We start from the raw sequence: 14,302 nt of genomic DNA on the forward strand, positions 1-14,302 counted from the left end.
GCATCGCTTCCCTGACATTAACTGTTAACTATAGTTTTATAGCATCACTGAGGAATTAGAAAGCAAAATTCTAAATTAATACATGCAGATTCAATTTATCTGTCCATTAGTCTCTGTGGCCATAAAAGTTTCATGTTGGCTCCATCTGCACAAAGTTGGATTGGTATGCCTAGAATTATCAAGGAGGAGCTTAATAGAAGCACCACTTTTGGGAGGAGCTTAATAGAAGTTCATGTTTGGGAGGCGCTTAATAGAAGTTCCACGTTTGGGAGGACCTTAATAGAAGTTCCATGTTTGGGAGGAGCTTAGTAGAAGCTCCATGTTTGGAAGGAGCTTAGTAGAAGTTCCACATTTGGGAGGAGCTTAGTAGAAGGTCCACGTTTGGGAGGAGCTTAATGGAAGTTCCACGTTGAGGAGGAGCTTAATAGAAATTCCCCGTTGAGGAGGAGCTTAATAGAAGTTCCACGTTAGGGAGAAGCTTAGTAGAAGCTCCATATTTGCTTTTTGCTGTAAGAGGAATAAAACAACAATAATTTTAATGCATTTCTTCTACCCCGTTAAGCAATGCAGTAATTCCAGCTGTATTTTTAGTAACAGGTCCCCACAGAGTGCTCAGGCAGTGTAAGTGGCCTGGTAAAGAGTAGTAAATAGCATAGACTTTGGTGTCAGCCAGCCCTGAGCTCAAGTTTGAATTCTGTCACTTATTGGGCAAAGTACCTAACTTTAGAGTTGTGAGCATTCGTTCCACAAACTAATACTTACTGATCACCCACTGTTGCTGGACAATCTTCAAGGTGCAAGGGTTGAAGCAATAACAAAATAGATACGACTCCTTGCCCTCCTAGAGTCCACCAGCAACCAGAATTCTCTCAAAGAAAATTCAGTGTCATATAAGGTACATGAAGCTTGTTAGCAAAGTTTGTCACATAATGAGCATTTAATAAACATTAATTAATTAAAGTCATTACTAATTCTTCTGAACCCATAAAAAGGATGGTTCCCTAGAATGTATTTTAAAAATTGTGCACGGTTGGAAGGGAGACTTCCCTTACCACAGGAACTCTCAGGTATAGCAGTGGCGGGGAAGCTGCCCCAGTTACAAGCTCTTGAAGCTGTCTTCAATCAAATATGAAAGTGCACAATTGGGGGAGCAAAACTGTTTTGGACAGGAAACAGAAACAATAAAAAAATTGTAAATTGGACTTCATCAGAATGAAAACTTTCTGCTTATCAAAGGACACCATGAAAATGAGTACACTGTCCACAGATTTGGAAATATCAAAACATAGTTTTAATTACTGGAGGAAGTCAGAATTGCTTTGTTTCCAGTTTCTGTTTTTTAAAGATGATGACGAGGCAGTCTGCATGATTTGGGAACCAGTTGCTCCAGAACTAAAGGATTACGCAAATCTATGCCCTGGGATTGGCATAGGTACCCATAGGGACTCAACCTAAGATTTTGTCAAAATCTACCATTAATACATTTTTTTTTTTTTTTTTGCCTGGAGTCTTTGTGGCAATATAACACACTCATTTTATAGCAGGTACGAGAAGTACTGATGATGTTTTATGACTTATTCAAAATCATTTATTCAGTGGTTCTTTCACTCTCCGATGCCTTGTTCTCTATTACTTTGCTTCACAATCAGTGGGAGACAGCATGTGTGATTCATTGAGAATATTACCGTTGTCTTCTCTCAATTAGAAGAGTTTTCTCACCTATTTATTTTAAAGTTGAAACTATTACAAGATTATGACTATACATGTTTGTGAGTCATTTTGGCTGTAAAGAGAGTAGCTTTTAAAAGTCGATGTACACTTTAGCCCTTGGTAGTGGTGGTGGTTATTCTACAATTGTGCCAGTTTATTTTTAAGTGATTTTTATCTTAGCAATAGGAGTAGCAGTAATAACGACGTGGCTTAGGGATTTCAGATCACTGCTTTTTTTTTTTTTTAAACTAAGTATGTACCTTTGTTTTTCTCCTTTAATCATAAGAAATTCATAATGTAGAGTACCAAGACAGTATATGAGGTAAGAAACGGTGATTCAAGGGAAATGAGAGCATTCATTCATTTATTCAACAAATACTGAGTTCCTCCCATGGGCCAAGCATTGTTCTAGGGAAATTGCTTATGTTTTTCATTTTTTTTCCTTCTCATCTCAAGTGAAGATGATAATGAGTAGCAAAATTAATATTTTGGATGTCTTTGTTTGACATACATGGATTTGGGACAGTATAAGCCTTCGATGGGTTTGAATTGGGTTACAAAAAGAAATAAACTGCAAAAGTAATTGTCTGGCTTGCTTGTGATAACAGTTTTAATGTTGCAGATGAGTCCTTGGCATCACTTACGGATAAATTCCATTCAGGATATTACTATTTTGTTCTCAAAACCAATGGAGTTTTCTCGCTTATTGTTGGAATTGTCTGGTAATATACCAAGGTTATTTCCATTGGAAATTGAGAATTCACTGGCTATTTTGACTCTGAATGTAGCCTCTTTAAAGCTGATAAATACTTGTGGCCCTTTAGATTGAAGTGGTGAGGTAATCATTATACATTAGGCTCAACCACTGGCATTCAAAAAATTTGGTTTAAAAATGTGACATACCATATATACGATTGTTTATACACCGAATACCATAAGGTAAAATCTTGTTTCCTTTCCACTTAAATGTTTTAAGTTAATCAGTCTGCTTTCTACACTAGTTACGTACTACTACGCCAGTATTCACTCCTCCTGAGGGAACCAAAGAAGATTGAAGGCCATACTGCCATGATCACTTTTAAGTAGCATTTGATTACTATCGTCCATAAAAGAAACTTATTTTGGTTCAGTATCCCTGATATAAAATCCCTGTCTTCCTCGGAATATTAGTCATGGATCCCATTCTAGGTCATATTGGTATCTGTGGGACAGTTTAAAGGGAGAAGTTTTGAAGTGAAAAAAATGCCAGCCAGCTTCTTCTGCTTCAGCAAAAATATTGTGTGTAGCAGGAATGCTTTTAAACATTTTTTATTAAGGTATAATTTACACACAGTGAAATGTTCAGATCTGAAGTATACCGTTCAGGTAGCTTTGATGACTATCAAGACACAACATTTCTGTCATTCCAGAAAGTTTCCTTGTACCCCTTCCCAGTCAACACCCAGCTTCTACCCCCATCCTGACTTCTAAAAGCAACCACTGATCTGAGTTCTGTTACAAGTTACTTTTGTCTATTCTGGAATTTCATATAAATGAAGCAATTTTTTTGTTTGTTTTGTATTTGGCTTCTTTTACTCAACTTAATCATTTTGAAATCATCCAGTTTGTTGGGTTTACCAATAGATATTGGTAGTTTCTTTTCATTGCTGATGGCACGTTAAAAAAAAGAACAAAATAAGGTGGCGCAGTGGTTAAGAGCTCAGCTGCTAACCAAAACGTTGGCATTTCGAATGCAGCAGCTGTTCCTGGAAACCCTATGGGGCAGTTCTGCTCTGTCCTGTAGTGTCACTATGAGTTGGAATCCACTTGACGGTGATGGGTTTGGCTTTTTTGGTCCCTGAGTTTCTTTATTGCCACGTAACTATGCTTATAATCGTGGTAGGAAACAACCTGTAGTAGAAATACAGGGGAGCAAAATAACCTCTAATATTAATACTAAATGTCAGTACTCCTAACCTGCAAACAGTTCCCCCACCTTAGTTAGTGTAATGTCATATGCATTAAGAGGTACTCTTTCGGGATACTCTAAATTATGCTGCAAACAACAGAGAGATACTGGGCAAGTACACTTGAACAATTAGTGGCCATAGAACTATTGTTTCCTTCACCTTATGGTTCTCCTTTAACTTCAGAAAGTAAATATGAAAAATAATTGCAGGTGAGGAGGTATTTGTTATAGTATCTCTATTATCAAAACACACTGAAAGTAATGCTTTGTTGTTTGTCCACGTGAAGATGTCATGGTAGCTTTTATGCACTTTTAAAATTATATAACATAAACTTTATGGGCTCAGCTTTATTATCAGGAATTCCCTTTGATCCGTAATTCCTAGCAAAGATTATATAAATCAAAGTAGAATACATACAATGAGAGCAATATCCAGATTTTTTGTGTTTCTGAAATTCCCAATTAAACTTAACTAAATTTTGCCATTTTAAGTGAAGATTCTTTGAGATTCTGGGGAACAGTAATAAATTTAAGCAAAGATTATACACTGTGATTATAAGAAGCCATAATAAATCATGTACCAAGAGATCAAAAGGGTGAATTTTTACTATTCTTACCAAAAAAGAGGTTGAATTTTGACATAACTAAATAAAAGAGGCTTGAGTATTTCCATACTTACCATCTCCACCCTCAAGGCTCTACAATAAGGAGCTGCAGGAAGGTGAAGATATCCCAGAACACCAAGTCCCATGCTAACAACATACACAACAGGCACTTTCTTAACTTTAGTGGGAAGTTAGTAAGTACATCGTTTTCGATGTTTATACAGCTATTTAGCAAGGGAAGGAATAGCCATACAGTGCTCATATCAGTTCTATGGGAAAAGAAACTCAAATGAAATATGCAGCTTAGCCAGATTACTGAGAAAATACTAATAAAATTTCAGATTATTCCCCTCCTCTAAATCTCTCTCTTCCACTTGTGTCCATTTCTTTTCACCTTTCTGTCTACCCCTAAATGCACACACCTTCCTTTTTTCCTCCATGCTTACTTTTCTCCTTAGGGTTCCTAGATTATTTTACCACTTCACATTTCATTATGATACTTCCAAAAAAGACTAAAATAGAACTTTCTTTTAACGTGACTTACTTTAGTGTAGAATTTTGCCTAAATCTTATTACTCTTAAAAAAGATGGTCACATTTGGATCGCCAGAAGACTGTCATTAGTGTCATTTAATCTGTAACGAGGACTTGCAGTTCTGTCAGACTAAGCCCTCAAGGATGTAGATTACAAACTATAAAGGCTGGTAACTGCTTTTGAGCAGTATGTGTGAATTCACTAAATAGTTCATCATCATTTTAGTTGCAATGATTAATTTTAATTAACTGTCAATAATGTTTGTTGGTGAACAGAAAAATGAGGATATAGCCGTCATTCCCAATTGAGTATGAGTAATGATTATCAGTTTAATGCTAGAAGGATAAATTAAAGAGGCCTTGGGTTGTGAAATCAAGAATTATAAATCAGCTTTGTCAGTGAGCACGCTCTGCTTGAAGGACTTGGAAAGTCCTAGTTTAGTAGAAGAAAAAGCTGATAGTAAATGATCTTTCCTCCATCCACGTATTCATGGTTTTATTAAATAATAATTAGGTTTTTGCTTCCGAGTTTTAGAATTAATGATATTTTTGTTGTGTCTTAGTCAAAATGTTGAACAGTAATAGTGCTTTTTATGAACACGTACAATTTAAATTAGAGATTCAAACGTAACAAAACGATTTGTTTTTCCCGCTGATGTAATTTAACACTGCAACTCTAATTTTTTACAAGAAATATTTTCTCCTTCCTTTCTTTGAAATTGGAAATGAGGCCTTGAATTCTGCTTAATTGATAAGATTTGAATCAACGGCAACAGTTTGTTTTTTGTTTTTTAATTCTTTAAAGGACAAGCTCATGTCAAGCAATGAGAATATATGAACAAGCTCCTTACCTGTAGTTTTGCTGACAGTATAAGAAATTATAATATCCACATTATATTGATGTACTTTTAAGTAGATTTATTCAGAATTTAGAAGGCTTTACATGCTACTGTTGTAACAGACAGAATAATGCTGATTTTTAAAAAATACATTTAATGCAGTTATTAGAGAGAATGCCAAAACATCAAACTTTTCAAATTTAACTATCCTTTTTTTCTTTAAATAAAATATACTTTGAATACTCAACATATTGCCGCTCTTACCAGAGAAGAAACCAGTTAGCACCCTATAGAATTTTAGAGCTAGAAAAGACTTTAGATGTCATCTAGTCCAACTCCTCAGCATTCATCTAGTTCAATAAAATCACTCTCTTTTCAAGGGTCTTAGTGTTCTTGCCCTAATTTCCAGAAAATCGAAGAACCTAGTCCCCAGTGATCCCCTTTGCTGTATATATGTAACTGTCTTCCCTTTCCATTCTGATATTCTCCATATTCATGCTAATAATGGCAGCTGTGATGATTATTTCCTTGATTGATTTGCCTAAATTAGCTTAAGAAAAAAATAGTCTATTGAATGCAGAAGCACAAGTTTAAATTATTGACAGAAGGAAAGATGATTAATTCAAAGTTTTAGGTGTAGTTCGGATAACTGCCAATCATGTCGTTGGTACTCTGAAGAACACCTAAGATAAGGCCTTTACTGTAGAGATTTAAGAGTGAGTACTACTACCCTGGATCCCTGGTGGCAAAGTAGTTAAGAGCTTGGCTGCTAACCAAAAGGTCAGCAGTTTGAATCCACCAACCACTTACTACAGACCCTATCAGGGTAGCTCTGCTCTGTCCTATAGGGTCACTGTGAGTCAGACTTGACTGGACAACAATGGGTAGGCATGACTACTAACCTAGTTTGGTGGAGAGGCAAAAGTGGGCCAGCACAGCTTTCCAGGATTGGGACTCAGGGGGATAATGTTGAGGTTGTTTGTTCTGTTTTCTCGGTCTCCTTTCTCATTCATTAAATCAACAGATATTTATTTAATGTCCGTGTGAGCTAAACACTCTGTTAGGCTCTGGATATACAACAGACAAGAAGACCCTCTTTGACCCCAGGAAGCATATGATACAGCTTACACAATGATGAGTAATGCTAGGTAACTGTCCATAGAGCAGTGACATTACCCAGGAACTTTACAAACCCTACGTAGCTTCACCACTGCAGTGGCAATTTATCAGTTCCGCTTTCTTCATAGTGATACAATGAGAGATGGTGATTATAACTAGTTGTAAGGCATTTTTGGAAATGAAAACTGCCATAAAAAAGCTGATTAATAGAAAAAATAATATAGTAGGAGCAGTTCTCATAGGTATATTCAGTGTTTATGTCCACACTATGTGACTGCTACCCAGCTACCAAGGATGAATACAATTGCCTAGCTTTTGCAAAGTCAAAAAAAAATCTGTGTGTATAAGTGAGAGAGATTGTGGAACTTTGTATTTTTGGCGGGTATTACATGAGCTTAATATAGTTGAACTATCCCATATAGTTTGGAGTTTCCATACAAGTCTGCAGCTTCTCTTAAGAATCTTCTCCATTTCAATGTTTATTTGAAGTATTTCTCTAAAAACATTTAAATGCTGAAACCATCCAAGATTATTGTTTACTAACAAAAAATTATTTTCTCATACTCAGAAACTATGAGAAGGTTCATTACATTAAATAGGATTAACCCATCTGTATATTGTGTACGCGTTCTCATCAGTGATTTATTATGCCTGATCCTTTTTCATTTTACTTATGTTTTAAAAGCATATTAATTCTCTCAGAGGACTAGGATACCAGTTTACATCCTATTCTACAACCCCAAACGGTGAGGAATTTACCAAATGCAGTATTTCTTTCATGTGCTTTTATATTGTCATTCTTATACCCAAGACTGAAATTCTCAAACTGTAGAAAGAGGAAAAGGTCCTTTTTTTGAGAGTCATTTAATGTTCTGTGGCTATGAACTAATCTTCATTTTAACATTAGCACTCTTATTATGTTTTTATCAGTATTTTCCCCATATTAAATGGGATACTACACCAGTGTTTAACCAGTGGTATAAGACCTATAGCTGAGAATCACGATCTCACGTTCTCTCTTTCCTCTGAATGGTATCTTTTTTTTTTTTTGTCTCAGTTTATAATGAAGCAACTCTCTAGTTTAACTTCATCACATGCAGAAACAACAAAAATATTCAAAATAAATATACATTCTATTTATTTGAATAATATATATTAATATGATTATTATATAATAAAGAGACCTTTTTTATTGTCTTACCCTGGTTTACAAAATTCAATAATATGGAGAACTTCCATACAGTTGCTTATTATTTGTTCCGTGTATCAGTGCTTTGATCTCCTAATGACTTTAGTCCTTATGTTATTGGTATACATTTCCATTTAGTGTTCCTATCTAGAATAGATAGAAGCATGAAAATTAATAACCCATGCATCAGACGTTTTTGCAATACTTACTAGAAGTGAAGAGTTAAGGTTAGAAACCTCAGTGCTTAATACTGCTTTCAAAACTTGGTTATAACATTTATCGTTGCTTCAGTGACTGAAGAGCCTATCAAGTATTCCGTACAGTCAGGATAATTAAACTAACGTTTTTTGTTTTTTTAAAGAACCTTATGACTTCTATCCATTGCATGGCAGAGTATTCATAAAATTTGCCTAAACAAACTCAAATGATACTTCCAGGTGTTACGGGAATGCTTTGACTATACTTGGATTTGAACCTTCATAATGACCAAGGTTCTTAAGAGTTATTTAAAGAAAAAAAAAAAAAGCTATACTATTTTAGGAAGTTGTAATTCATCTTCCTGGTTATATTTGTGTTAAGTTTGTAAAGCTGTACTGATCTAATATGAAAAAGGTAAAACTATATATGTACTTAGATTTCAAAAAGTAGCACTGTGTGTACATTTTAGGAAAATATTTGGTAACTTGTGGCACTTTGGTAAAGGAATGTGCAATTATAAAGGTTTATACTATTTTAATTTTATTTTAAATTCCCAGGAATTACTCTTACTAGGCTTTAGATTTGAAACCAAACCCAGGTTAGCACTTTTTTCTACTAGGAATTCCTTTTTTTTTTGTCCTAGTTATGTAGAGCATTTGTATTAAGCCATTCTTTGCAATAAGTTTTAGCTTCTTCCTCCATCTTAACCTCAAAAAGCTTTATTTTAAGGAATATTTTAGATTAGTCCAGTGGTAATCAGAAAAGCATTTGAGGTATCATGACCAGTTAATTTATGACAGTAATTTTCTGAAAAAAATAACTAAATCCCTGAAAAAACAATATTCAGACATTTCAAGTAATTTTTATTAGTTATAATCAATTGAGTAGTTCATATCCATAGAGTCATGATTCATCCTAAAATCCAGAGCTGCCAAGACAACCAAGCACACAGGTGTGCTGAAAACATACCCATGTTCCCCAAAGAGAAATGGCAAGGCTTAAAAGAAGCAGAACTCTGTGTGGTTCTGGCTATTATGGATGTATACACTTCTGTTAGGTGGTTACCAGTGTTTTACTGTGATATACCCATGGGTTATAGAAGCAAAACAAAAACTAACATAAATGCTTTAACATAAGATGCTGGCATCAATGCAGATTATGCATAAAATGTTGCAATAAAAGATATTCATTGTGCCTATATCTGAAGATTCACTTTAGATTTTCTCTAGCCGGTCTCATTTAAGGCTGCACAATCATTTTAATGTGAAGACAACAGACTATATGAATGAATGAAATGGGGGCCCTATAGTTGCCATAGGATTAAACACTCTGTTGAGTTTTTTGAGGGGCATTGGGTGCTGTACATTATGGCATGAAATAGATTTTTCACAGGCAACGTGTGAGTCTTATGTACACAGATCACGGCATTTAGACATGATACATCTTTCTCTTTTCCTACAAAATGAATTCAGAATTTACAGTTCGAAGTTGTAATTTTAAACTGCTAATTATTAAAAATTACTTGATATGAATTGAAAGGTTAAATGAAATAAGACCCACAAAAGAATGCTAGATGATTATAGAACCCCATGTACTGACAACTTCTGATGCTGTTGAGTTTGTTATAAAGCCTTAAAATATTTTCGTGAAAAATTAACCTGGAAAAGAAGGCACTTTATTACCTTGAACTAGAACTTTGTCTGTACAGAATTTGTCTAAAATCCCTTAAAATGTTCTTTATCCTTTTCTAAACTTATCCCACTTATGTTTGTTTCTAAAGCCTCTTGTAGTATAATGTAACAATTCAACCTATTTTAACTTAACATAAAATTGTGTTACATGACCTAAACAATAAACAATACAGAAATAAAACTAGAGTGACAGAAGTGTCTGTGATAATAGCAAAACTGTTAGTCTAAATACTGTGCGATCATTTGAAGCTGAAAAAAATGTAAAATTTGAAGGCTTTTTGTGGTGGTAACAATTTTTAGACAGTTATCATTTTTTTTAATCTTATTTTTAGTTGGCACTGCCTTGTCTTGAAATGTTGATCAAACCTAAGGGCAATCAAAATTATTAAGCTAGTCCATCATGATTCAATTTTGTTTTAGTTCAGATTTTCACGTAGCCCTAAAACGTTAAGAAGACAGTTTTCCTTCTTCTGTGTTCAAGTCAGTCATGCTCAGTGAACTCTCAAATTTAAATCAACACAGTGGGTGTGCTGATATGTCTAGCTGTTTGCTCTTCAGAAAACTAGTAATTGATGTATACAGTGAATTCGATTCAACAGAAAAAGCATAGGACAATTTTTTAAAATCACTTTTGGGTTCAGCACTGAAATTAACATTCATATCGCTTTCTAACATTTATAAGGATAAGCTAACTTTTATCCAATAATGTTTTTCAGCAGAAGACTATTTCACAGTGAACAAACTTTGTTTTCTTTTCTGTTTGAGGGTAGTTCTTTTTTTAAAAAAAAAAAATTTTCTGTAATTTAACTTACTATCTTTAATCCTTTAAGGTGAATGTTTTTCCGTCGGTAGGTCTAGATGCTTTACTAAACGCGAATGCGGCTTCACAGCACAGTCGTCATCACACAGGAAGGTTGTCAAGTTTGTCAGAAGTCTGCCCCCATCAGGGAGAGATTAAGACAAACCCCCTGTCAATCCTGTGGTTTGTTTCTTTGTTTTCTTTTTAAAGTAAAATATATTAACCCAAAGGTGTGTTACCGTCATGGCATGAACAATCCTAAATGTAGACCTATCGAGTATTTTGTGGTGCTGAGTAAAACTGACTTTTCTCATATCTATGTGATGCTAAATATTTTCCTTAGAACGTTTTGTTTAATGTTAGATTGTTGTTCTGAAAGATGTTGGTCCTAGCGGGATTTTTAAAAACCGGGGGAAACGAATAAACGCATGTATTACGAGTATAGAAATGGTGAACTAATTGTCAACTTACCGTATAGTACTGATTCTATTTTCAAAAAATGTTTTGCTGTTAAATATAGATAACATAAAATTGCTGCTGTACTGTAATTGAGTACTTTTTCCTAAAGGACCCTGTTATCACTATTCCAGAATTAGAAGCTGGGCAGATACATGGTTGATCCATGTGTTTGCATAGATGCTTCAAGGTATATTCTTCTCTTGGTGAGTAAAACTGCATTTTCCTCGGCATCAGTGCATTGAGATCTGAATATACCTGTATCTATCTATTTTTATTGTACATTTCTTAGACAGTATCTTCTAATATGCCAAAATTGGACTATACATAACTTAAAATTGAGGGTTTGTTACATGCTTTCTAACAGAAAGGTTTTCAATGATGGGAATCATGGGTTTGTATAGAACTGTGAAAATAGTAAAACCCCTTTAAAATTTCATATTTGCTAAATTTAAATTAATATTTTTTCTTTAGCTCACAATTTGCCCTAAATCCAGAGAGAATATCAACCCTTTTCACTGTTGTCAAATCGAGCATAAGGAACAGCCCCATGACACCACAAACATGGTTGAGGAATCAGGGATAAGTCTCTTATGTCACACTCCAGAATAAAGACATTCGGTGAAAGAAATGAACCAAAGTTCATCACGAATGCAAGGTTTCTGTACTTGACATTCCTCCACAGAAGGGAAGACAAGTATCAATGCCACTGGCCCCATTTGCAAACTGACTTGGTGTGGAATACCTTCCACCACACTGGATTCTATCAGGTCTTTGTTCTCTTTTTTAATTAATCAAACCTTTCAGTTTTCAAACTGCCATTTGTCAGCTTTGAGGTCGAGAAACAGAAAGATTTGAAAATACTTTCTTAAGAGATCATGTAACTATATAACTCTGAATTTAAAAATTGAGGACGGGTGGATCATTTCAACCCACTGCCTCTTACAGGAAACATTTTTTTAAATCTGTGACTGCTTTAGTGTTAACAGGGTACAAGGTGTTTTTTGTCCTGTATTGTATTTAAAAGGTTCTCATTGATTGGTGGTTGTATTGTACTGTATAAAAACAAATCATAAATTGCCTTGTATTGTTTATAATAGACCATATCATGTACTACTTCAGTTTTCACGTTCCAAGTTTCTCATTGATGCATGTTAACAGTTAGGTCCTAAAATTCTGTGGTGCTAATTCTTCCATACCCAATGGTGCTCTCGTGGATGCTAACTGCATACATGCTAAACGAAGCTTGAAGTTTAAAACGTTCCTCCCATCCTCTGTTTATATGAAGTAAAATAAAATCACTTGAATTTGTCTCAAAGTATCACTGACAATCTAATAAACTGGTTTATATGTGTGATTACTTTGGATTCTTAATTATTTTTCAGAAAGCAGCTCACTTGCAGTGGGCCCTCATATTGTATCATGTATTTATTTAGTTATTTGTGCCCCCAAAATTTGTGGTATCTTTAGGAATTTAAATCCAGTTGACCTGGCTTCTAAAATCAAGTTTGTTTAAGTGGGATCTATAAAAACTGGACCTGTATACTGACAATTTAAGTGTAAGTTCCACTCCATATGTATGAAAATAGTGACAAAAACATTTAAGCTGGAGTTTTTTGGGAGAAGCTGACATCATATAGGAAAGCTCATGCAACTGCTTTGTTGGACTTTTGAGCATCTGCACTAAGAATTGCAGCATTGGGACAAGCGAAGGTGCTAATGTCTTCGTGAGAGCAAAGGTCTGTTTCTCCTAAGGCAGAGATAAAGTCAGTATTGAGGCCGTGTGCAAAAAAAATTGTATTCCAAACTTAGTGTTTTGCTTGATCATGGGTAACTTTAAATTATAAAAAAATAAAGTCCAAAGTGTCATTTAGTAAAGCCCCTGGAATAGCAAACATTTATCTTAAAATAGTTGATGGAACCCCAATCTAATGCGTCCCTGAAATGACATTCATAAATTCCAATGATGCTTTATTATATAAAGAGCTTAAGTACGGTAATTACCTCGAGTAGTTATTAAATATTGCCTAAATTCTGCTACCCGAAAATGACGTCTGGAGAATAGAGCCAGTGAGAACACTGGGCTTGATTCTTTGCGACTATCTTGAATGAATGCAGAATTTACTAAATGACAAAAAATGACAGCCACTCCCCAAAGGTGGAGTCCCCGGACGGTGTAAACAGTTAACACACTTGGCTGCTAACTAAAAGGTTGGAGGTTCAAGTCCACCCAGAGGCGCCTTTGTTTCTTCAAAGTTTCCCCAAAAGTCCTTGGGGAAAAAAAAAAAAAGGTCAGCCATTGAAAATCCTGTGGAGCCCAGTTTTACTCTGACACATGTGCTGTCGCCAGGAGTCAGGGTCTACTCAGTGGCAACTGGTTTTCCCAAAGATACTTCTACTATATATTTTTGTAACTACTTTTACAGCATTTCATTTTGTGAAAACTAGTGAATAATAAACATGCTGCAAAATAATTCCAGGTTTTCTTTAATGAACAAAAGAGTCTATGAACATTTTAGAAGAACTTCATTCCTGTGGAGATATCTCGCCTGTGAGAAGAAAAACTCATTCTAATTTTATGGAAGGATGAGAGAATAAATGACTTGCTTTTTGGAAAGAGAAATCTTTTTAATCTACATGAAAACATCTCTAATTTTTACTCCCACAGTCAACCAGACTTATGTATTATCGTTCGTAATATTTTTCCCATCTAAAAAATTATTCTCACAACATTTTTCTATTAGCTTATTCTGTATGAAATTGTTTCTTATACAGACCTAAATAAAATGAGTGCACTTTGAAAGTTTGGTTCATTTGTGAAAATAATGTAGTCTCTCCTTCTTTAAGTGAAGCCTTCACTTTAAGTTTTGAAAAAGATACACAATTATATCTGTCTTCACACTTTTATCAGCATTATTTTGGCAAGCTGTTGTCTTTTCTTTCCCTAAAACAATAATTTCCAAGGGAAAGAAAAGGCAGCAACTTATTATATGCTCACAGTATCTATCGTCTTGTAGGTCTTTGTATAAAAGCAATTTCAAAAGAGATTCAGATGTTCTCTGTTGAGGAACATCCTTTGACATAAAATTTATGTACCCTCATACATCTTCAGGAACTAATTCTTATGGGAATTGCTTTTAATTTGAAAGAAAAAAGAGCAAATCTATATAATTTCAAACTTGTCTTCATGAATTCTTTTAAAAAATCTTGAAACA

The 14,302-nt window shown here is 34.7% G+C and overlaps 1 protein-coding gene across 1 annotated transcript in view; it reads left to right on the top strand.

Moving 5' to 3' along the window:
- Nucleotides 1–13,759, top strand: part of PURG (purine rich element binding protein G) — a 40,515-nt gene extending 26,756 nt beyond the window's left edge. Inside the window, exon 3 of the mRNA XM_049866738.1 lies at nucleotides 11,562–13,759. Coding sequence (XP_049722695.1) covers nucleotides 11,562–11,699 — 138 coding nt within the window. The 3' untranslated portion in view covers nucleotides 11,700–13,759. The remainder of the gene's footprint in view (nucleotides 1–11,561) is intronic.
- Nucleotides 13,760–14,302: the final 543 nt, after the last annotated feature.

The sequence above is a fragment of the Elephas maximus genome, chromosome 22 (genome assembly GCF_024166365.1).
Source record: "Elephas maximus indicus isolate mEleMax1 chromosome 22, mEleMax1 primary haplotype, whole genome shotgun sequence".
NCBI lineage: Eukaryota > Metazoa > Chordata > Mammalia > Proboscidea > Elephantidae > Elephas > Elephas maximus.